Source organism: Electrona antarctica (assembly GCF_951216825.1).
Source record: "Electrona antarctica genome assembly, chromosome: 22".
NCBI lineage: Eukaryota > Metazoa > Chordata > Actinopteri > Myctophiformes > Myctophidae > Electrona > Electrona antarctica.
Window position 1 is genome coordinate 32,973,956 of NC_136805.1, and position 23,750 is coordinate 32,997,705.

The 23,750-nt window shown below is 45.0% G+C and overlaps 1 protein-coding gene across 1 annotated transcript in view; it reads right to left on the reverse strand.

Moving 5' to 3' along the window:
* Positions 1-23,750, reverse strand: part of rnf213b (ring finger protein 213b) — a 48,974-nt gene that overhangs the window by 18,988 nt on the left and 6,236 nt on the right. The window contains exons 17-49 of the mRNA XM_079492343.1: positions 23,295-23,512; positions 22,514-22,657; positions 21,875-22,027; positions 20,825-21,772; positions 19,673-20,054; positions 19,354-19,538; positions 19,089-19,241; positions 15,041-18,859; positions 14,341-14,477; positions 14,098-14,196; positions 13,682-13,794; positions 13,460-13,573; positions 12,924-12,994; positions 12,290-12,452; positions 11,625-11,760; positions 10,871-11,059; positions 10,386-10,519; positions 9,865-10,043; positions 9,345-9,551; positions 8,576-8,763; positions 7,777-7,897; positions 7,538-7,638; positions 6,913-7,089; positions 6,595-6,740; positions 5,857-5,956; positions 5,247-5,358; positions 4,604-4,844; positions 3,583-3,797; positions 2,937-3,059; positions 2,573-2,683; positions 2,220-2,465; positions 199-280; positions 38-72 (exon numbers count right to left, since the gene is read on the reverse strand). Of these exons, the coding sequence (XP_079348469.1) occupies positions 38-72; positions 199-280; positions 2,220-2,465; positions 2,573-2,683; positions 2,937-3,059; positions 3,583-3,797; positions 4,604-4,844; positions 5,247-5,358; positions 5,857-5,956; positions 6,595-6,740; positions 6,913-7,089; positions 7,538-7,638; positions 7,777-7,897; positions 8,576-8,763; positions 9,345-9,551; positions 9,865-10,043; positions 10,386-10,519; positions 10,871-11,059; positions 11,625-11,760; positions 12,290-12,452; positions 12,924-12,994; positions 13,460-13,573; positions 13,682-13,794; positions 14,098-14,196; positions 14,341-14,477; positions 15,041-18,859; positions 19,089-19,241; positions 19,354-19,538; positions 19,673-20,054; positions 20,825-21,772; positions 21,875-22,027; positions 22,514-22,657; positions 23,295-23,512 (9,542 nt within the window). The remainder of the gene's footprint in view (positions 1-37; positions 73-198; positions 281-2,219; positions 2,466-2,572; positions 2,684-2,936; positions 3,060-3,582; positions 3,798-4,603; positions 4,845-5,246; positions 5,359-5,856; positions 5,957-6,594; positions 6,741-6,912; positions 7,090-7,537; positions 7,639-7,776; positions 7,898-8,575; positions 8,764-9,344; positions 9,552-9,864; positions 10,044-10,385; positions 10,520-10,870; positions 11,060-11,624; positions 11,761-12,289; positions 12,453-12,923; positions 12,995-13,459; positions 13,574-13,681; positions 13,795-14,097; positions 14,197-14,340; positions 14,478-15,040; positions 18,860-19,088; positions 19,242-19,353; positions 19,539-19,672; positions 20,055-20,824; positions 21,773-21,874; positions 22,028-22,513; positions 22,658-23,294; positions 23,513-23,750) is intronic.

The window sequence follows — 23,750 nt, forward strand, 5'->3', positions numbered from 1 at the left end:
AAGAATAATACAAAGAATGCTAATAAAACAACAGTACCTCTCCGACGAAGCACGAATGACCATTGGCGCAGACTGCAAATGAGGAAAAAGATATGCATTGCTAAATCGATGCTAAAAGTCTCTTCATTAACAGGTCATATTGATGTCGCTTTCACATACATCATTGTGTAACATATTCAGACCACTTGAAACACTCACCGTACTGTTGTAACTTCTTCTCTCTCAACCACTGTCTCGCTTCATTTGTGTGGTCATCCGGCATAGTCGGCAGGAAGGATCGCTTGGAGGCGAGATTACATTTATGTTATTAGTGTGGTTGCCCTAAAGGGCAACCAGACTATTGTAATCGTAACACTTTATTCTTTTTCCTGGAGTAACCTTTATTTTGAAACGCTACTCCTCCCACAGTTTTGACTGTACGCACTTGAGCCATATCTCAAATTGACCGGAAAAACCGGGAATGGTGTGCTTGCTCGTTTCTAAGAGAAATGTTGTATAGTTTAATTGATATTAATTTATTAGTGAATTAAATTTCCCCATTGACATGAATGGGAAAATGCGAAAAATCACGTTCAAGTATTTTTTCCTCGGAGACCGTAAGGGCTATAGTTACAAAACTTGGAGGGATAATTCGTAATACTTACTAAAATTAATTAACTTATAATTACATCGGTCGGCCTCATGGTGGCGCTATAACAGCCCACTTTACGTTTTGGCTTATAACTCTTGAACCGTAGGTCGTAAATTCAAAATTCCTTTCTCCCTGTATTCCTTGGGCCATGACGCATCTCCCCATATAGGCCACGCCCATTTGCGTCAGGATAGATTTTCCGCCATTTTGATTTTTCTTCAAAACACACCTTTATTTTCTGTTTCTACAGATTTTGTCCGAATCTCACAGAAATCGGTACACATGATCTCTGGACCTATCGGACCGCGTTTCAATTTTTTTCAGATTTTTTGAATTTTTTTTGTCCGTATCGTTCGGCCTTAATCGTTGTCCGAAGTTAGTGGGAGGGGCCTATTTTACAAAAAATGCCTAAAGTCACGAACGGAATGTCCAATCCATCCCAAATTTGAATCAGATGTCGCGGGTGGTTTAATCAACCAAAAGCCAAAAGCGATTCCATTTTCATCCATAGGGGGCGCCGCAAATGCGAAAAATGTAACCGTTTCTCGCAGAAAAATGTTTTTCGGGGGGCTAAATCCCATCCGAATTACTTACGCATGATCCAAGGGGTGACGCGACATTGTAATTGGCTGGCAATATCAGTGGGAGGGGCATATGTAAGCCACTGCGGCAACCACACTTTGCAATTTTTTAAAATTGCGACCTTTCTAGTTTATTTATTGTCTTTGTTCAACTTCACTTTTGACCCCTACTGATTGGTCTTAGGGAGAGTGTAGACAAACCACGCGTTTCATCCGATATGCATGGCGTTGTCATCTGACAGTGACACCTTAGCCTCGGTATCCAGGCTTTTATTTGTCTCAAAAATGAAAAGTCTGGGGAAGTGGAAGTGGGAGTCAACTTGTATTTCGCTAACAAATAGCGTCGCTCCAAATTTGGTGACGTCAGTGTTCTCCGCTGTTTTCTACCGGGATGGGGAGGGGAGGAAGGAGGGGGGCGGGCACTCAGATCGGTGGTCCTATTCAGGTATTACCTGTTTTCGCCGGCACCCACCCCTCTATACCAGAAATCACACTGACTGGGGCAGGTTAGACACCTTAACCAACTTGCAGAAGTCGCTAGTGCAGCGACAAAGTTCACCATGCTCTGACAGTCTGGCGGCTTCACACACACCCGCGAATAATTATGGTGAAATGTGTTCGTTGGAGCGCCTGTCCAAGCTGGATGTACAGCAGAGTATTCAAAGCACCTAGCTATAGGGCCCTATTTTAGCCAGTGCTAAACCCCTTATCCCTAAACGTCTTTGTCTTTTCTGTTTTTACTATTCTGAAAAACATTTTAAAATTGTTCAACTAGCAGATCTACATCGAGACGTTGTGAGCTTGTAGATCGGCTATTTGAACTATTCAAGAATGTTTTCAAAATAGTCAAACAGGGCCTAGTTTCCTGCCCACGCTGGTGGGCAGGAAACCACCCCTTGCTCATGTGCTATTTCCACAGCACGTGGACAGTGGACTCAGAGATTACGGTAACAGAAAGTGTTGTGAAAACATAAAACATGCCACCAGAAAAGAAACAAGAGTCTTACTGTAGCATTGTGAGGTTGGAAGGCGATCTGGTGCAGAGGAGCCAGTAGGGCGGTGGTCCCACTGAGAAGTACAGCATCCATGTGGACCAGCAGCTCTAAAAGCGTGCGTCTGTGAGCAGGGAGATCCCGGCTGATGCGGAGAGGAGAGCGTGGTGCGCCTATCTGATTGGATAACAGTGCCACGCAAAACTCCCGGAATTTCTCTTCTCTGATTTTCTTCAGCAGGTCTTCCATGGTTTTGCTCCCCTGTACAGTCAGAAAATTAGATAAAATAAAAAGTTGAAGTCATTTGAACTCATTTGAACATTATGATGTAATTTGTAATAGGATCAAGACATCAAAAATATGGTGACCTGTGGAGAGGGCCGCATGTTGGGGTCAGATGACACGGAGCAGCAGGTGACTTGTCGAAACAACGCCAAGGCCAGCAGGACGGATGTCGTCGCCTTAGAACATGTCATGTTCTACAGAGAACATATCAAAGCACAGTACAATGCAATGTCCACTTAACTCAATTACTACAGTATGTAATAGTAGCTCACCAAAAATAACTGATTCTGATTAGATGTTTTTTATTCTGTACTGTAGCACTTTTACATTTGTTTCAAATGTATAAAGTGCAATATAAATAAAATGTATTATTATTATTATTATTATTATTATCATCATATTCTGTGTGACCTGCACACTCCAGCAGCACCAGACTGACTGACTGACCTGTAGTTGTGTTGTGAGAGCGTCTGCTCTGTTCTCCAGCAGCACCAGAGCCACAGCGTCTCTCAGGGTCTGGTAAGATGCTCCACAGCACAGGAACGGATCCACCTCGGCTGGAATCATCCTCTTTGGGAACACAATTCATTTGCGGAGTTAACACAATACTTCCCAGCTCTCTAGGGGGAAGTGTTGCGCAGGTGCCAGAGAAATGCGCAAAAAAAACAACAACAAGGAAGTGTAGCCCTCCACAGCTGTAATGTGGTGTTGCTCTAGGAGGGGGACAATCGACCGGCAGCAGCATCATCATTAGCTTAGCTTGTTTTCATGTTTTATAAGCTCCTAACTATCTTTCAACGCATGTCCGACATGCGTTGTGTCATGCTTGCAGTTAGGGTTTGGGGTAGAGTGTCGGACTGATGCCGCCGAGAAACACTGCCGCCTGCCGCGGGTGTTCCGTGGCTGATGCCGCTGCCGGAAAATGCACTCGCTCTCCCTCCTCTCTCTCTCTCTCTTATTCATGGAGAAAAAACAACACGGAAACACAACAACGCGGAAACACTCGGACACACGATATTCACGGAGAAACAACAACAACACGGACCGCGTGGCAAGATTGTAGTACAGTATATTCACTGAAGAAAGGGTTTACCTGACGTTTGAGGACATCCGCTGGGAACGCCCAGCTCCAGGGGGGGCTGTTCATCAGGGCCAGTACGCAGTCCCTGCCGGCCAGTCTGTGGAGTGCTCTGAGCAGGTACACCCGGTACCAGTCATTACTGCTACTGTACTCACACACTGCCCTGACCTGCTGCAGATACTCCACCTCCATCTCCTCCGCAGTGTCCACGCACCCATCTGCATGTGCTGAGGGGGACAGACACACATGACAATAGATATTCAGTTCCATAGGTCAAATTCTTCATCTCCCGATACCAGATATTTAAAATAACGTGCATGTACATCTATCATATTATATCATTAAAGTTGGTATTAGACAACATGCAGCCACTAGATGTCGCACTACACCTCCCGTCCATATGCACAACTCCTCAGTTGCATAAGGTTCTTTATTTCTAAAGGCAGCATTGATTCACATGCAGTTGTAATGTGCCGGCTGCCTGCAAGTGTCTCTTTATGGAGGAAAATACCATTAGCAATACCATTTAACATGGATAATGGCTGCTGCCAGCTTAATTTAAGATTAAATCTGGATCCACCAAAATTGGTAAAAAATACTATTTCATAAGTGGGGAGATACCCGAAAAACGTAGTAGAGATGCACCCTCTTCGAATGTTACGATGTCAACCAACCCGACATCGGACAATGGCTGACAACAACGTGAATATGTAGGAAATGTCCATACTGGCTCCATTGCAAGGGCTGATGACGGCTATTAAATCGCCTGATAACACCCGAAACCGCTAGGTGATAATAGCAGCTACAATAAGCGGCACCGGTGGCTCAGGGGTAGAGTGGCCGGATGGGAATCACAAGGTTGCCAGCTCGAACCCAGGCTCCCCCAGAGTTAGTGTCGAAGTGTCCTTGAGCAAGACTCTGAACCCCTAATTGCTCCTGATGTGCTGGTTGGTGCCTTGCATGGTAATGTGTGTGTGAATGGGTGAATGTTAATGCACAATCTATGTAAAGCCTATATAAATGCACCATTTACCATTTATAAGTGAACAGCAAACACCATTGACTATGGTTTTCTGGAGCAGCCGCGCAGCCGTGGTCAGACACAGCCGCAGTTTGGCCGTGTTGAGCAGAAACTCGGCTGGGTTCTGCTGTCTGCTGGCGGTCTGCCTCCGAGCCAGCCTGCCCAGGAACCGGCCCTCCGTCTGCAGTCTCCTCTGCCGCTCTCTGCTGCTGTCCTGGTGCCGCTCGCTCACCTCCGAGCACACCAGAGAGTCCTGAAGCCATAAACCGAAAGCAAAGCGCCATGGCAAAATCAGTGTTCATTTCGTGATCCAGTATTAGGGGATCCATTTAGAGCAGTGGTTCTCAACCAGTGGTCCTTGAGGGGTTTCCAGGTGGTCCCCATGGACCCTTATAGACTCTCAAGAGTTAAATTATTGTTTAACATCTGCATTACTTAATTTACAAGAAGTCTACACAATTAGAGAACGTTATCCCTCCTATCGTACCAACATCAATACAGCATGGAATTGTGGACAAAATCGCCTAGAGTTTTGGGTCTGAGAGCCAAACTGTTATCACATGGTGGTCCGTGGCTCAAATGCAGAATAAAGAATGGGCCTTTTGATCTGAAAAGGGTTGAAAACCACTGATTTAGAGGAAGGTGGCCTGGTTACCTGGAAGCAGTTGACAAAGAGCAAGTACAGCTCGGTGCGGTCTTCCCTCGCCAGAATGTTCTCCTCCAGATTCTTCAGGTAGTTCTGGATGTGGGACTTCACCTGTTCAAAACTGATGTGCATCGAGTCGTTAAACAAGCATAATCATACAGTAGGCCTGAGAATGTGTGTTTACACTAGTACAGTAGGTGCTTCTACTGTAGCTGTTTTTGTTTGTCATGTAGTGTGATTCTTGCACGTACCTGTACTGTACTTAGGGCTGTCACGATTGCAAATGTATGTTGACGACAAATTGTCACACAAATAATTGCGATTATCGATTAATTGTGTTTTTTGCATTGAACATTGGAACGTTACAATTTGTCATTTGTGTTTGCCTTTTAGGCTTCGTAATCACAAATTGTACATGGCAGCTAGATGACAAATATCTTAAATATACAAAGAACTCACCGACACATTTAATCATTTTTAATAATGATTTCTTTCTATTTTTTAAAAATGCTTGAAAATGTATGGACATTTTTCAACATGGAAACGATTGATGATTATGCAAACGATTATCTCAAATAATTGCTATTAGGCGATTATGTAATAATTGTGACAGGTCTACCTGTACTGCAGCAGGAGTTTGGGCAGCACGGAGCGGACGACAGGACTGTTGTCCACGCACTCCAGGAAGGGAGAGAGCTCTCTGGTCCTGTACACATCTCCTATAGGTCACACAACACAACCAATGAGCTCTCTGGTCCTGTACACATCTCCTATAGGCTACTGTATACGCCACACACAACACAACCAATGAGCTCTCTGGTCCTGTACACATCTCCTATAGGTCACATACAACACAACCAATGAGCTCTCTGGTCCAATACACATCTCCTATACGCCACACACAACACAACCAATGAGTTATCTGGTCCTGTACACATCTCCTATACGCCACACACAACACAACCAATGAGCTCTCTGGTCCTGTACACATCTCCTAGGCTATATGCCACACAACACAACCAATGAGGCCTCATTCACACGTACCAAACACCAATCAAGCAATGTTTGGTCGTTTGTTTGGGCCACCACAATGATTTTCCAATGGGAGTCACATGGTTTGATCAAACATTTGTGTTTGATTGCTGATTGCTGGTGGTGTTCTGCCCCTCCCCCCTCATCAAACAAAAATGTTTGGTTAAACCATGTGACTCCCATTGGAAAAGCATTGTGGTGGCCCAAAAAAAACAAAAAAACGACCAAACATTTGCTTGATTGGTGTTTGGTACGTGTGAATTAGAAATTTTAACCAGGTCTCTCTTATGCAGACAGAACCTAGTGTTCATTTAACTCCACTGACCATGAGCATAGACGATGAGAGAGAAGAGCAGCTCCACCAGTCCTTCTCTGGGTCTGTCTCCCTCACACAGACAGAACCTGGACACCACCTCCAGGAAGAAGGAGTTACAGCAGTCCCGAATCTCTCTGTGCTGCTGCAGCGCCACCCTGCGGTGTCAGGTAAGACATTCAGAAGTTAACTAACTATACTTTTACTAAAATAGCTGATTATATAAGCTGAATATCATAATAGCTAATTACTATAATTGTTAAAGCAATGAAAAATTGTCTCAAATCAAAAGAAAGTGTTTATGACTATTGTGGTCACTTTCTGACTCACTTGACGGTGTGAGACACAGTTGGCTCGAAGTTGGGTGGCACGTCTGTCCTGCATTTAGGACAGAAGTGTCTGTCTGCTAGGCTTTTCTGGAGGCAGGGTAAACAGAAGACATGCGCACAGGGCAGGGCAGAGGGCTCCCGGAGCTCCGTGAGGCAAACTGGGCAATTAATGCCATACCTTTGGGAAAACGATTGAAAGAAAGGCGAATTGCAGTGTTTATTGAGTAACCGTGTGGACGATCGATATACTGTAGATTCTGCTGTAAAGTGGAATTAATGAATACAGGTGTTAATCGTTAAGTCAGGGCAGAGATTCACAAGTATTGTGAACCTAGATGTGGCCGTTCTGATGTCGATGTGTCAGCAATATTCCACTGACCAATGTACAAGTTTGACTAATAACAGTCATATCTACCCAGAAACATGCGTTTCCAGTTCAAATCTGTTAACAAGTATGTCACCTTCTGGAAACCTGGGACTACATTTCTGCACAGAGCCTATTGCACTGCTTAGAAGCATTAACACACACCGCCCTCAAACTAGATAACGCGATAATCTTATCATTAAGTCTGCATTATAGTTGAATAATAAATAGCAGTGGGTTTATATACAGTCATTGGTCTAACCTTAGGTCCTTGATGATACACTCGGTGTGATATGAGTTGAGGATACGAATGAGCTGCTGCAAGGTGTCCTCGCTACTTAGGTCAGGGGAGTCTCGCATCAGCTGTTGGAGAGACATTTAAAAACAAAGTTATGAACTGAGAACTTTTGGTCACCATTGTGTGATCTCCAAACATTCTTCTCTCACGTAATCTTTTTTTATCAGCTTGCAGAGCTGATCAATGTTCACCCTTTTACTCACCTTTAGAAGAAGGCTGCAGTGTTTCAGAGTCAGGCCCTTCGTTTCAGAGTCTCTTTGTTTGACCTCAAATGTGACCTGCTGGATGAATGCTGATACAACCAGTAATCCACGCCATATCGACCTGTACGGACAAAACATTTAAGCACATTCTCTCTCCCTTTCTAACTTAAAAGGACCACTTCACCACTTTTCAACCTATCTTCATATAATTGGTCCTCACTAATGTTCATGATAAAATGCCACACTTTTTTTTCCTACTCGGTCTGTGCCTCATAGGAGGGCTGTGGGCAGTTCAGAAACCCATCCACCAGTGACATCATCGATGGGGAATCCATCTAATAGAAACGACAGGCTTTCTATTCCTGAAAATTTGCAATGCGATAATGGAAAGAATATTTTTCTTTTTAGGGGCGCTAGCCCCTCCTATATACAGCTTTTGTCCACACACGTCTCAATATTTGCCATTGACAATGAAAGGAGAAATTAGGTCAAATGTCCACCAAATATGACGTAAATCTTGTCCTCACACGTCTCATATTTGCCATTGACAATGAAAGTAGAAATTATGACGTAAATTTGTACGATGACAAGAGCGCCCCTCACTTCACACGGGTGTGATTTTTTAAATCTTGTTTAAAAAACATGTCGCTGGTGGACGGGTTTCTGAATCCTGGGCCACAGACTGAGTAGAAGAAAATTGTGATATTTTATCCTGAACACATGAGGACCAATAATTATATGAAGATAGGTTATAAGATATAATATAAGATACAAAGAAAAAAACATTTATATAACAGACCTGATGGAGTTCAGATGTTGGAGACAGCCAGGGCTGCAGAGGGCGCTGTACTTGTGGCCTAAGGCTCTATCCAGACATGGTTGCAGGAACTCTACTTGCCGCACAAAACACTCACATTCTTGCAGGGAAGTCACAGTAAGCAGTTTGGTGTTCTCGACGCAGACACCTAGAGCTAAGATGTCTTCGACCTGACAAAAACAACACGTAAACAAATGAACCACACAGCTGCACGCACTTAGTTGAAACGCTCTTAATATGACAGGAATATTATTTTTAGTGTGCAGCCTACAAAAGACATGGAGGACAACAATATATGTTACATATTATTATAACATAATGATGTTATAATACGAGCTGTTATTTTTCTAGCCTATACAACTGCTAAATGTGAGTTTTAACATGGTACAGTATGCCATCTTGTATCGGCCTTCAGTACTACAGGGCACATACGTACAGCGACGTACAGTACTAACAGTCTGACATGCATCAATCCGACATGCGTGGCCGGTTAAGACTCACATCCGTGGCTGGCGACCACTGTAAGACTCACCCGTGGCGCTGACATGCGTTGGCGGTTAAGACGCATGCGTGGCCGGTTAAGACTCACCCGTGGCTTCCGCGTGCGGTTTGGGTTAGGGGTAGGGTGTTGGCCTATTGCGTGTCGGGTTGTTAGTACGTCGCACCAAAGATATGCACCCCAGTACTACTATCATTAAGATATGCTTTTGCTCTCACTGTTCACCCCTTATCTCAACTGTTTTTTTCTCACCATTTCCGTGGGTTCCCTCCTCTGTGAGCCCTGCTGAGAGACGTCTCGGGCCAGCTGGGGCCGGAGCGTCAGAATGTGGGAGAGAGTGTCCAGTCTGGAGGCATAGTGTCTGGCGGCAGCCATGACCCAAGCAGGAGAGAGGTCGGGGACAGACCCCATGGACCGCCCGAGCTCAGAGACGCAGCCTAACATCGCCCCGGTGAACACCTGTGTTGTTGGATCGATGAGACATTTTTACATGCATGGTAGTGTACGTACGGTACTTTGCACACGCTTGTTTTAACCCATTAATATCTACGAATGCTGTCTGAATAAGTAGTACATTCAAGATTTTTCAGAAATCTGAGGTGAGATGAGCATAAACCTTATATAGTGTGGTAAAAGATACCACATGTATTCTGTGTTTTTCTCATGGCAATTCGGAAATGTCAAACATTGCGTGGGTTGGACATTTGCCAAGAAATGACAAAAGCGCCACACGATGAAGCATACATCAACCTTAATTCAAAAATAACTGTACCGTGAGCTCATCCTTCGAGTTGATCTTCCAAGAAGAGAGAAGCAGGAAGTCTCGTAGGTAACGGCGGCCATACTCCAGTCGCTCCTGGTCTGAGAGCTTCTGTAAGTAACCTCCCAGTGGGCTGTTGTTGAAGGCACTCACAAACTGAACAAGCCTCTGTGTGTCGTCCTCCGTTGTCACTGAGAGATGTATACACAGTAAACAATAAAACAACTGACTGTGGTGTGTGTGTGTGTGTGTGTGTGTGTGTGTGTGTGTGTGTGTGTGTGTGTGTGTGATCTCATCATTTGTACATGCATGCATGATGGAGTCACTGAATTGAACTAATATTTAGGGTTGTCCCGATTATATATATTATTTCCTGATTCCGAGATTAGATTTTGACCGATTTTTCACGATTCGATATTTATATTTTTATGCCACTTATGCCATATCATCACAATAGTACAATATCCAAAATCACAGGCAAAATCCAGTCTAATATCATGTTATATGGATATAATATTAGATCCGTGACTGACCTGGCATGAATTCAGACTCCTCCCACAGGCTCTGGGCCTGCCTCCTCATGAGCCAGCTGAACGGAGCAGTACAGGACTGTTCTTCGCCGTCCAATGGCAGAAAATGTTCCACTAAGACCTCCTGGTCTGCCCCACTAGAAAGATGGATTTACAATGACAATGAATACTGTAAGACAAGACAAGGCTGTCATTCATTGATTCAAATTCTGTTTGGTAGTATACATATAGGTATGTTCAGTACAGGGGCGGCAGTGGCTCAGGGGTAGAGTGGCTGGTAGAGGTTCCCAGTTCGATCCCAGGCTCCCCCGGAGTTAGTGTCAAAGTGTCCTTGAGCAAGACTCTGAACCCCTAATTGCTCCCGATATGCAGATTGGTGCCTTGCATGGTTTCCACGGCCATCGGTGTATGAATGTGAGTTTGTGAATGAAATGCACAATCTATGTAAAGCGTTTTGGATAAAAGCGCTGTATAAAAGCACCATTTACCTTGAGTTTTGAGGTGGCGTCAGGTCTAAAGTCTGTGTGTCTGCCAGAATGTCCAACCACAGCTGTTTGAGACCCTGGCTGATGCCAGCACTTGAGAGCAAGTCCAGGTTGGCATATCTGTCCAGTACTTCCACCATGCCAGCCAACATGGGAGTCAGGGTAGACTGAAGACAGCGCCAGAGTGTATGCCTGGCACATTATTAAAAACAAAGCTCAGCACCACTAATTCCATTTAACTCATTTTTGCAGTAAGTAAATTAGTGCCTGCACAGTACATTCTCTGCAAACTGAACTAGGTGACACTACTTGACATCTTAGACACATTACAGTGCTGCGTTCACACGGGCAGAGGCAAAGATACAGTCTACCATATATGTTCAATGGAAGCCAGCGACATGAAGATACAAAGATACAGTCTACCATATATTTTCAATGGAAGCCAGCGACATGAAGATACAAAGATACAGTCTACCATATATGTTCAATGGAAGCCAGCGACATGAAGATACAAAGATACAGTCTACCATATATGTTCAATGGAAGTTCAAAGATACATCCGACGTTTGTAGCTGCTGCAAAAGCTACAACAGCTACAAAAAAGGTAGAGCTGGTTTCAACTTCAGCTACAAAGATACAAAGCTACAAATACGCTAGCAGTGTAGCTTTGCATCTTTGCATCTTTTGCACCTGTCCGTCTGAACACAGGATAAGAAGTGTTTTTGTTTTTGCAGTAGTAGTTTATCCAGGGGTTTACCGTAGAGTGCCCCCTTCCTGTAGAGCTTGGCGTTTCTTGGCTTCCCTGTTAACCCACTCCCCAGGACTGGGCATCATCTCCTCCCTCTGTGCCAGGACCCCCGCCAGTCTGCCGAGTAACACCTCCTGGAAGCGAGCTTGGACAAGTTTCATTGTGTTAAAGAACTAAAAAACATCACTAGGATGCAACTGGGACGTATCCTCCCAAGGTCATCGGGGTTTCGGGTCTTCCAACATCATACCCCTCACTCGGGTGACCCAAGTTTCATTGTGTTAAAGATAAAACATGATCATCAGGTACTATGATTATACTAGGATATACTACATCTTTTTTTTTTTTTTTTTACAGAAAGTGTTAAAATTATGTTTTTATGTGGCCAACCCACCAGTTCATTAAGTACAGTATACGTGGTTTTGACCTTAGCACCACCCACCTAAACTTAAGCCTCGCCCACAGCTGTGTGGCGGTCTATTTAAGTAATGTTAACTCCATAGACACATGGTACAAAAATCAAGGTACAAGGTACAAAAATCAGGGCATTCGATCCATCTTTAATGTTTATTCCCTTTATGGTGTATGGTGGCACAAATTTGTTTAAAGCTATTCATTATGTAAATCTATATGAGAATGCTAGATATACATCTGTATCCGGGTTTTCTGTTTACCTCCTATATGTCCATGGTGGACTCCCAGAAGATCCAGGAGTTGGCACATCCGCTGTATGCTCCTCGGTTTCACCTGACCGGGGTCTCTCAGCAGACTCACGGCTTTCTGGACGCAAGACCTCACCAACGACAGGCTGTGGAGGTGAGCCGTCTCCATCTGTGCCTGAAAACATTTACAAGGTGTATTAACCCATTTAGGCCTGACGTCGAAATTAAAAAAATGTCTTCTAAATCATGACAACTTTCTGAAAAACCTCATGTTTCTATATCAATGCTTCTCAAGATTTCATGTCAAGGACCCCAAAAATTACATGTAATATGCCGCCGACTCCCATCTGAAAATATGTTGTTCCAGGGGGACCTGAGTTAAAAAACTGAAAGAATATATATTCAAAGATTTGAGGCACATTTTAATGATAAAAAAGCAGATCTACAAGCTCGTAGCGCGGCACTCGGTGCCGCGCTATGAGCTTGTAGATCTGCTATTTTTCAATAGCTAAAGTATAACATAATGCTTAAAACACCAAAAGGGGTTCCCGCCCAGAACGGGTTGAAGCTCAAAACGTTAGTCAGTGTTGTGTCGTGTTAGTACCGTATGAAACAGACACCGTGTATTGTTATCATGTTTATCTACCTTTGTGCTCACAGCTATTTCAGAGGGTCGTTCCGAGTTCTCCGTTTCATTCTCTGTCTCCATTTGTTCAACTGAAGAACAGGAAATTACACTTTGGTTACATTTAGGATATAAAAAATACATTGACGTGGTTTTCAACCAGTGGTCCGGGGACCACCAGTGGTCCTTGAGGAGGTTGTAGGTAGGTGGTCCCCAGATAAATGATGGAGAGTTGGTATGATATTTAACTCAAGAGTTCCATTTTTGCATTGCTAAGTTAATTTACAAGAAGTCTACACAATTAGAGAATGGAAAATATTTGTTATTTTGATCGTTTGCCTGTTATCTCTCCTATGGTACCACATCAATACAATAACATGCATTGAAATGATGTGGACAAAATATTCAAGTGTTGGGTCTGAGAGGCCAAATCTCATTAAATGGTGGTCCGTGGCTCAAATGCAGAATAGATAATTGGCCTTGATATGAAAAGGGTTGAAAACCACTACACTATTGTTTAGTAATGAGTCATGGCTCAGATGATTTACAATGTTTACCTGACAGCGCAGGGTGGAGCAGCGTGCTGATCAGAGTACCACAGAAGACAGACAGGTTCAAACTCATGTCTTCTGTATCCCTGAGGTCATCGATGTGCACCGAGTGCCAGGCTCCTTTGGCACACGACAAAAACAGCAGTTAGTGTTTTGATGATGAAAGCAAAACGCAACTGTACGTTAGTAGACAAGTGTATTGTGCGCTTTGCAAAATGCAATATTCACCTCCTTGGAATCCGATGTATTGAGATCGACCAGAGATCCTGGAGAGCTTGGCAACGAACACCACGCAATAAGCCTGGTCTTTTAGTGGCATCAGGTAATTCATGGTGCAGTATCTAGACGTGAATGAAATCATTCATGAAATAACATTTGAAGTCAATCGTAAAACAGCAAGTGCTTATTTTATTCATTTAAATTTTTGGCGGGAACCCCTTTTGGTGTTTCAAGCATTATGTTATACTTTAGCTATTGAAAAATAGCAGATCTACAAGCTCATAGCACGGCACCGAGTGCCGCGCTATGAACTTGTAGGTCTGCTATTTTTGAAAAATCGTAAAAATGTGGTGCAAATCTTTTAATATATATTCTTTCAAAGTGAATGTTTTTAACTCAGGTCTAAATGGATTAACTGGCCTTACTTAGCTGATGCTATGAGCTCATCACTGCAGTGGGATTCCTCTATGTCCATCTGAACAAGCAGGATGTGGAGGGAAGAGCCATTGGCATGTATAAAACTCCTGGGCAGTGAATAGGAGGGATAGAGATACATCGTTTATATATTTGTAATGTACAGTATGACTTATAATCTTCATATACAGTGAGTAATACATAAACGAATCCTTTCTTATTTCCTATAAAAATGCTTGTGTATGGGAACATACTGTATCTTGCTGCAGAAGGACACCTCCGTGTCAAACTGATGAAGGGAGAGCGGCAGGATGCTCTCTGTGTGCAGGCCGAGAGCTTGAGCCACGACTCTCACATCTGCTCTGGTTAGCAAGCTGGAGAATGTCGTGACCTTGGGGGAAAACAGAAACAAGACACTGAAGGCACCTCAAAATGTGTAAGAAAGACCAAAATAGCCTAGTATTACATCACACTTAGAACAGTGGTTCCCAAACTATTTCATGTCAAGGACCCCCAAATTGACACTAATTAGCCCGCGGACCCCCATTTGAAAACATATGCCAGGGACCCCCATAAGAGAAGAGTTTTACGGCTCTAGCAGTGATTCTCAACCCGTTTAATTTCAAGGATCCCCAGTTTGACATGCATTAGTCTACAGACCCCCATTTAATGGCATTTCTATCTCTGGGACCCCCAATTTGTAAAATCAATATTAATTTAACTCTGAGAGTGTACAAATGGAACCAAATGGTTCCATTTGTACACTCTCAGAGTTACAGACCCATAAGGGTCCAGATGGTTCCAAACTATCATTTAGCTGGTGACCCCCTGGAACTCCCTCAAGGACCCCTAGGGGTCCCCGGACCCCACTTTGGGAACCACTGACTTAGAAGATATGAGTATGAAGTGAGAGCAAAGTGGCTGGCTTGTGAATATGGTAAATTAATTGCCTACCTCAACAAACTTGCTGGAGTCATGAAGGTTGTTCAGGTGAAAGTCCAGGAAGTCTCGGAGCGAGTGATGATGCTGCTGCTGGAAGTAGATCCTCTGAAGCTGCTCCTTCTCCTGATTGGCTAAGCCTGAATACTTCAGCCTCAGCACAGAGTCGGGAGTCGCGCAGCTCAACAGGAAGCACTTGGCCGATTGCAAGACCTCGTCTTCCACAGTTGTCTCGACAGACACAAGACCGTGTTCCGTCTCCATTTCGGTGTTGTTGTCATCGGTCTTGTGATGCAACACCTCCATGACAGTGTCATCTGCGGTTTCCACTGACTCGTTGTTTTGCTCGTTGCCACTGGTATCTATATCCATTGCATCAACCACCTGGTTAGCCTCTACTTCTTGTCTGTTAGTAGCTGACTCCACTGTTTTGTTTGCTTCAATGTCCTCCAGTGATTCGTTTTTCCCAGTCGCTGACTGTTGTCCTACGGCACTGTCGCCTGGCTTTTGCGCTACTCTCTCCAGTGCCTGTAAAAGAGCGCTGGCGCAGGCATCACCTTGGAAGCCGACGAATGTGTCTGACAGTCTGAAATCCTCACCGGCAAACTCTTTCACCCACTCCTGCAGTTGGCTCAGAACCCTGCGCTGCCAACGAGTCAGATCGGTGCTCCTGTCTACCCTGTGCTTTTCAAGCCTGTTGATGAGAGGCACCGGGAAGTGTTCATAGACCTTCTTCTGGTCCTCCACCACCACCAAACGGAATTGTTTGTGGACACGACACTTGACTCTGTGGGAGCCCAGTCCCAAATCAACGTACTGCTGGGTGCTCAGGTAAACATAGTATTGGTTTAAGGCGTCGTAGAGGCTCTCGTAAAGGTTCTGCATGTTGAGGAGGATGACTGTACGCCCGGTCTCCATGCAGGTCTTCACCCGGTTCACGTTCCGGCACACTTGGGCGTATTCCTGGTCCTTGGGAAATCCGGAGCCAAACACAATCTCTGGGCTAGTCTGGTCTCCTTTGGCAAAGATCTGTTGCTGAAGGATGTGGAGAGCCGCGTTGTTAGTGGTGAGCAAAAGCAGGTATCGGCATTCTTGGTCATTGTAGGGGTCAAGATTCTTTTCAACCATTTGCAGGGTGCATGGCCTTGGCATTTCTTTGACGTTTTGGGAAACCTCTTGGAAGAATATGACTGGGTCAAAACCTTCAGGCTGTCCACTGAAGTTGCGCAAAATTGCCTCTAGCAACTGGCTGTCATCTGGCTCTTGTTGTGAGGATTTAACTGCTGCAAAGAGCATTTTGACTAGGCTGTAAAAATCCCTGAGGCCAAAGAACTGATTCTTTGCTGTCGCATCGCAGATGCTCAGGAAGGCCCTCGCCAAAGGTAAGAAGAGGTGTTTGATTTTGAGAAGAATGTGGTTGGAGGATGAACAAATCCCTTTGGCAGTTTCTACCAGTTCATCCTCACTGGGATCCCATCTGGACACAAATATCCCTCTGTTCATCTTTGCTGGATCAAGAGCCCAGTTGGAGATACCAACAAACCCAACCTTCATGTGTGGATCTGGCTTGTCGTTGTCAATGCAACCATCCTCCAAGAGTGGATGGAGGGCCTTCAAGGGCATTTGTGGTGAATCTTCTGCAAGACCGATCTCATCCAGCACCACCACAGAAACATACTCGTCCATGTTCTTGTCCTTCTGAAAACGGGCGCAGTTCCTGAATGTCGCTATGATGCCCTCAGGACTTGAGTGGGGACTGCATTGGAAGGAGACCATATGAACTTGCTTGAGGTCCTTGAACAGTTCACAACGGGAGTTTTGGCCCTGCATGGCATCAGCAACCACCGTCTTGGCAAGGGACTTTGAGCTCCCTGGCTTGCCAACCAGGAAAAGGGGGATTCGCAGCTCAATGCAAACCACCATAAGGAACACATTCTCTTTGAGGGCTACATTCTTGGCTATTGTCTCCCTCGTCTCTATGTTCTCAAGGAAGAAGTCTTGACAAGATGAAATTTCTCCTTGCAACGCGTCCACAGTGCAGAAGGGGGCAGGAAAGTATTGACAGATTACAGAAAGATACTCTTCCTTGGACACTAGAGATGGGTAGTAACTCACTCCTACTGCAAGAACCAAGCACTTCAGTGTCATATGAGCACTGTTGATGCCCCTGCAACTGGGGAACATGTCAGAGCCATGCTGGTAGAACCAAATTAGCACTTTCATGGACCTCTCCACGTCTCTTAGGCTCACAAAGCTGCACTCGTCCTTTCGATGACGCATGTACCTTTGAGAGGCTGCCAGCACATTTGAAATTATGCTTTTGCAATCTGTTGGCAAATCATGGTCTTCGACTTGCTTCTGAACAATCTGCTTGATGTAGGAGAGCTCGGTTGCATCACTTAGCTGGCCAAAATCCCACACCAAGGAAGCCATGCTTGGAGGCAGGGGATGAACTCTGTACACCAGCTGCCTCAGAGGAACTTTGCCAAGGCGGTCTTCGGTTTCTGCTGCCCTCACTCTATATCCTAAACCAGCACGCTCCAAGCGCTCCACCATTTCAGGCGAATGCTTTCGGTAAGGATTGCAAGCAGCGATTATTTTCAAGCCGCTGTCTGCCTTCAGAGGACGCCCTTGAATGGTTTGGTCACATATAATTTCTTTGATGGCGAAAATGGCCTCTGTGGTGTTTGCCTCGTCAAAGAATAGAATGGTGTCAAGTTTATGCATTCTGCGGTTGCTCCTAGCAAGTGTCTCAGCCTCGTCCACCTTTCTGTAGATCATCTCAGCTGTGGTTCCTCCATGAACTTTGACAAGTTTCATGTTCTCTACTGCACTTCTCCCCTCCCGCTGAAGATCGCACAGGAAACGGACTAACCTAGTCTTGCCACAGCCCGTCTCTCCCATGATAATAACTGGAATTCCACACCGAAATCTCATGTGAATGGCTAACATCTTCATCACATTGTCAGCCGTGAGCTCATATGTTGGGTCTGGATCAAATCTTCCACTCATTCCCTTCTCGGCGCCAACAACACAGGAAATCCTCTTGATTTTGTCTCGTCGAGGCAGCTGGTCAAAGTCTTCAGTGAGACAGATACGTTGCCGCTCCAAACCTTCAAAAAGCTTGAGCGTCATCACATCTCCTATGAGCACCTTACGACCGTGAGGAACGACCGCGTTGAGGGTGGGTCCCCTTTCACTTCTCATCACGTGAAAACCAAGGAAAGACATTGAGTTTCGGTCTGCATTGAAGAAAATGTACGGGTGAGGCTCACTTTCCCAACTCTTGCGAATGGTCAGACGGGCTATGAGGTCATCCCCCTCGTCGTAGTCAAGTGAATGATGCAGGGGGCTTTGATCAGAGGGGTCCATAGACGGCGACGCAAAATCCCGTGCCATCAGGATCATGAATTTCACAATGAAGCCCTTGAAACCAGGCAGCTGGTCGGCGAGAAAGTCTGGATCACAGAAAATGGAGTTCTCACAGTCTTTCAGCTGCACATTGAGGAACCAGGAGAAGTTCTTCAATTCGGCCCAAGATGGGTTCAGCATTCCACAGTTTGATAGGAAGTGGTGTAGACAATCGATGGGATCCCCCACCGGCTTGGACCCTACCTGGTACCTAAAGGGATCCAGGTCCTGATTCCTGTTGAAGAGTTTTAAGAATTGATATGGTCTCTGGATCGCTTCACTGGCAAATTCTTGCTCGTCCATGAGTGGATCCAAGGTCTTCCTCGCCGTTGGCATCCTTCGGTTATTTAACAACAGCTCTTTCACCTCCGTTGGAGGACGACAGGTAATGGTCGGCAGAATGTCAAGAAGTCCAAGTTTCATCTGTGAGGCCAAGAAATTAACATATAAGAGGTCACCAATAAACAATGTTTAACCACCTAAACCCCATGCTCAGTCTACATTAGACCCCCTTCTGTTTTAGCTCTACACTTAATAATATATTTGCCAAAAATAGCCGATCTACAAGATTACAATGCATCACAATGCGATACGTCGTGTTAGCCCCGCAAATAGTTGCTAGGGTTCTTAATAGAAATGTAATTTATTATACCTCCATTGGTTGGCTACTGTGTGGTGTACGTGGCCTCAGGATCTCAACGGTGATCAAGTGAGCGGCATTTCTTCTCCACAGCATTCCCTGGCTGTCGTTCAAACAGCCCAGAACTAGCAGGCGGAACAGTAGCTCCTCCAGGCCAGAATGAACCTGACAATTAACAAATGAAGACAATAGGAACCTGTCAAGTTCACAATAATATTAGGACCAGCAATGAATGTAGAGAGCAAAGCTGTTTCCCAAACAACAGCAATAGACTCACGGCGGCCGTGTCGATGTGAAGGAGCACAGGGTCTTGTTCTCTGAGCGGTGCTAGTCTGTCAGACAGAGTCTGAACGAAGGCGTCTAGCTCAACCTGTGGTTCAATCAAACTTATCCTGATATGTCGGCTGTCGCGAACTCTCTTCTGGAACTTCTCAAACAAACGATCCACATAAAGAGATTTCCCTATGGTAGGTAAAAAAAATAATCAGCCATGTCAATAGTTATGAAATATTGACTATCATTTCTTTCCCGTAAAACACAGTTGTAAGGGACATGACACAGGAAAAAGAAACAGGTACAGTATTTATTTGGCTTACCAACTGCAGGGCGTGCAGATGACACCATCCAGACTGACAGCTGCTCTGGATAGATCTGTGAGACAGAGCTCTGTTGTAGGACTACTGGGACCATGAAATGGTGGCGTAGGTATTTCCTGGCGGTCTCCGCCGTTATACCCACTCCCGCCTGCACTTTGTGGTTGCTGAAGAACGAGGGCACGTATCTGTGCTGGTGCTGAACGGGGCTGACCATGACCAAGCGATAACGAGGGTCCGCGTTTCTTTCCAGGTGCTCAAAGAGCTCCCCCAGTGCCACGCTGACATCGTAGCCCAGCACGCCAGGGTTGACCAGGGAATAGATCCTCTGCCGGCTGCCTTCGGAGCCTCCTTGACCCAAGGCTCGACGAAGGAAGATCTCCACCTCAGAATCAGAATGAGAATCTTTATTGTCACAGTTTTACAAGTAAAAAAGTGGGTTCGTAAAAAAGCGGGTCGTTTTTATGCGTAGTTCCCATCGTGTTATCTTTCCAAGAAAACGAACAAAGGGAAGAAGAGAGGGGGTGGGGGTGGGTTTAGGAGATCAAGCAAGAAAGAACATTTAGAAGCTCATTCCACACACAAACAGCACACTCTATTAGAGGGTTTCTCTTAGCTAATTTACAAACAGCACAGCTTGTTTCACAAATGCTATTAGACGTCTGTCTAAAAATCACACCCGTGTGAAGTGAGGGGCGCTAATATATTAAAGTCTAAAGGTGGTTGCACACTGGACGCGTTTTTCGGAAAACCGATGAAGAAACGGCGCTAGAAATCCGAAAAACCCTTCATTGTCAATGGCGTTTCTAAAACAAACATTGAACTAAAAACAAACATTAAACCTGTATATAGAAGGGGCTAGCGCCCCTCAAAAATGGGTTATAATTGGTCTATAAATGAAAGTTTTTTAGCGGTCTAACCTTAGCCTAGACGTTGATTAGCAGTTTTTTTTTAATTAAGAAGTATATTCATTCTTTATTGGATGATGTACGACGACAAGAGCGCCCCTCACTTCACACGGGTGTGATTTTAGACATTTTAACCCAATTTTAGACGGCCCTTTAGACGTCTATTAGACCAAACAATTCTCAGTGGGTAGGGTCTCTCTTATCTTATCTCCTTATATTATTCCTTATTTCCTTATTATTATCTTACCTCCTCCTCTGTGGTCTCCTCTCCACAGACCAGTACCTCGTCGGTGGACGGCAGCGTTTGCTCCGGACTCTCCATGTAAAAAGACAGCGTGGTGGAGAAAACCTCTGTGGTCGGGCAAAGAACCAGGTTGGGCTTTCCCTCCTGAAGAGCAGGCGGTAGCCTCCTTGATACACGCTGCCGGTTCGTGTCAGAGAGGGACGAGAGGAACCGAGCCAAAGTGGCGATGTCGAGCTGTTGGCGGAGATATCGCGTTGTGTCTGTGTTGAATCGTCTCCAGAGGTCCTCGATGCTTTCCTTGGCATCCTCCTCCGTCATGGCTCCATCCTCGACGTCTGCAGCATCATTGTCCATGGCATCTTCATCTTCAGAGGAAAATGCAATCAAATCTTCTTTAACGTCACCATCACTTTCCCCGGCTCCTGTCGATGAGATGTCTGCGGAATCTTCATAGTTATAGGTGACGTCTTCATCTTCGGAGGAGGAGTCACTCAGATACTGTGGCCTTAAAGGCTTCCCTGTTGCTTTAGCAAAGGCCTTTCTAAGGTCAGACAGAGTGCACTGGGAATTTATGGGATGAAGCAAATGCCACAACTGTTGCGGAACCGGAGCCTGCCGCTGGCACACTTTGAATATGCACTGGCACAGGTACACCATCTGTTCTGAGGTGTAGTGGTTCAGCACATGATAGATGGCTCTCTTCTCATTCACAAACGAACACCATTCTTTATGGCAGGTCTCCATGGAACGACAAAGCCCCTGTAGCTGTTCCGTCACCTCCCCAAAGTACAACATGCTTTTACCCTGAAGGGCGGGGAACGTCACTCGGATGCATGGCTGCCTCTTTGGGCAACAACACTGGACCTGAGCACGCCAGTCCCTAAAAAGCATGTTGCCTGATGACTGCATTTGAAGAAGGATAGAACCCAGTCTTTGAATTCCTTCAAAGACCTAGAAACAACAAGGGGAGATTCATACAATTAGTGAAATAGACAATTAGATTACAAACACATTAGTGCTGCTGTGTGGATTGCGTGGTGGAACGCCACTGACCTGTGTGAACCTATTGACTTGCTCTTTGCCGTGTTCTCCTTTAGAAGACATGAGCATGAGTTTGTTCCGTAGCTCTAACAGGTCAGCGAGCCTGTAGCTCTTCCGCTCGTGGGCCTTTTCCACTGTAACCAGAAGGAGGCTCTGCAGACATCTCTGCAAAAAAATGCAGATATAACACAATGGGCTCTATGCACACATGCCATTTTGGAAAGAACTTGGGCCCCTTCCCTACTTCCTTTATTAGCGATGATACTAATGAAGGCTCTGTTCCATTCTGGTCAAACAGAGTCAGGGTGCTGCTATTGTGCATGTTGGCTCACTGGAAACACTCTAGGGTCTCAAAGTGTCCTTGAGTGGGTTCCAATTTACTGGCCCCATATGGGTGTGTCCTTCAAATTAAAAAGGTTTGAGTACCACTGTACACTAAGTGGAACAGAGCCTTAATTATTATCATCTGTAACACCTGTGAAGGAAGTAGGGAAGCGGCCCGGGAGTAGGAAGAGTTATTCTGTGTGCATATACTGTAGTGTAGCCCATTGATCATAAAATCAGCCTTGGGTCTCAAAATTTGTATTTCTTGGTTTGGGTAGATGGCTTACACACTCTTGGTGACCAAAGAGTTTCCTCATCATGATTTACCTTCTTTACGTTTCCCTCAGACTGTCCTATGTGGTAGACCCCTCTGGCATTAATGTCAGAAGCCAGGGAGAGAGAGGACTGCTCCACAGAGCCATGCATCTCCTTCAGGCCCTTCAGCCAGCTCAGCAAACGAGTAGAATCCCTCTGGATAGCAAAAACAAGAAGCATCAGAAGTGTCACCCCTCCACAGCATCGGCACATTGGACTTGTCACAAGAATTACATAATCGCAATTATTTGAGATGATCGCAATTATTTTTGCATAATCGTCAATGTTGAAAAATGTCCAAACATTTTCAAACATTTTTCAAAAATAGCAGAAATAGCAGATCTACAAGCTATTTTGTACATTTTTTGGAAAGGAAAAACAATTATGTGTCAGTGATTTATTTGTATAGACTATTACGTTATTTGTAATATATGCCCTGTGGAATTTGTGATTACGAAGCCTAATAAATTGTAACGCTCCAATGTTCAATTAAATCGATAATTGCAATTATTTGTGTGACAATTAATCATCAACTTACATTTGTAAATGTGACAGACCAGGGGTAAGAAAAAAATCACAGCCGTGTGAACTGAGTGGTGTAAGGTATTATATAGCCTGATCAGCTGTGGTCTGACGTAATGTCTGACGTAATGAAATCACACCCGTGTGAACTGAGTGACCATGCTCATGTTTTTGGTACGAACAAACACGTGGACACGTGGACACGTAAACTAACAAAGCCAGTTGTTGGAGTGGTTTACACCACTCAAAAAAATGAAGAAGAGATACATACCAATTTGTCTGGTAGTTTCTCATCCCTGCGCTGCGCGTCCCACACCTGCCTGGCACAGGTCATGAAGTCCTTAAAACCGGCGGTGGGGAGGAGAGAGTAGAGGAGGGGGCTGTAGCCCATCACTGCATCATGGAAGCAGGCCACTTGGTCTATCTCTGTGTCATTCTCTCCAGCGGATATGGAGGCCAGCTCAACGAAAACCTTCACCTCTCCCATATCTGTTGTTGAGGGAACGAAAAGTTCAGTAACCGACAGAACCTTTAGATTGCGCTGCAGATTTTAAATCTAGCTTGAAAACCCCGCCTATATGATGTCGGCGATGTCATCCATTTTCGGAGCAATATGCAGCCTACTTCTGAGAGACAGAGTGAGTAGATGTCAATAACACCATCATAATATGATGGTATGTTATTATTACTAGCCCTTACCCGTTGTGAGATATTGCCCCCCCCCCCC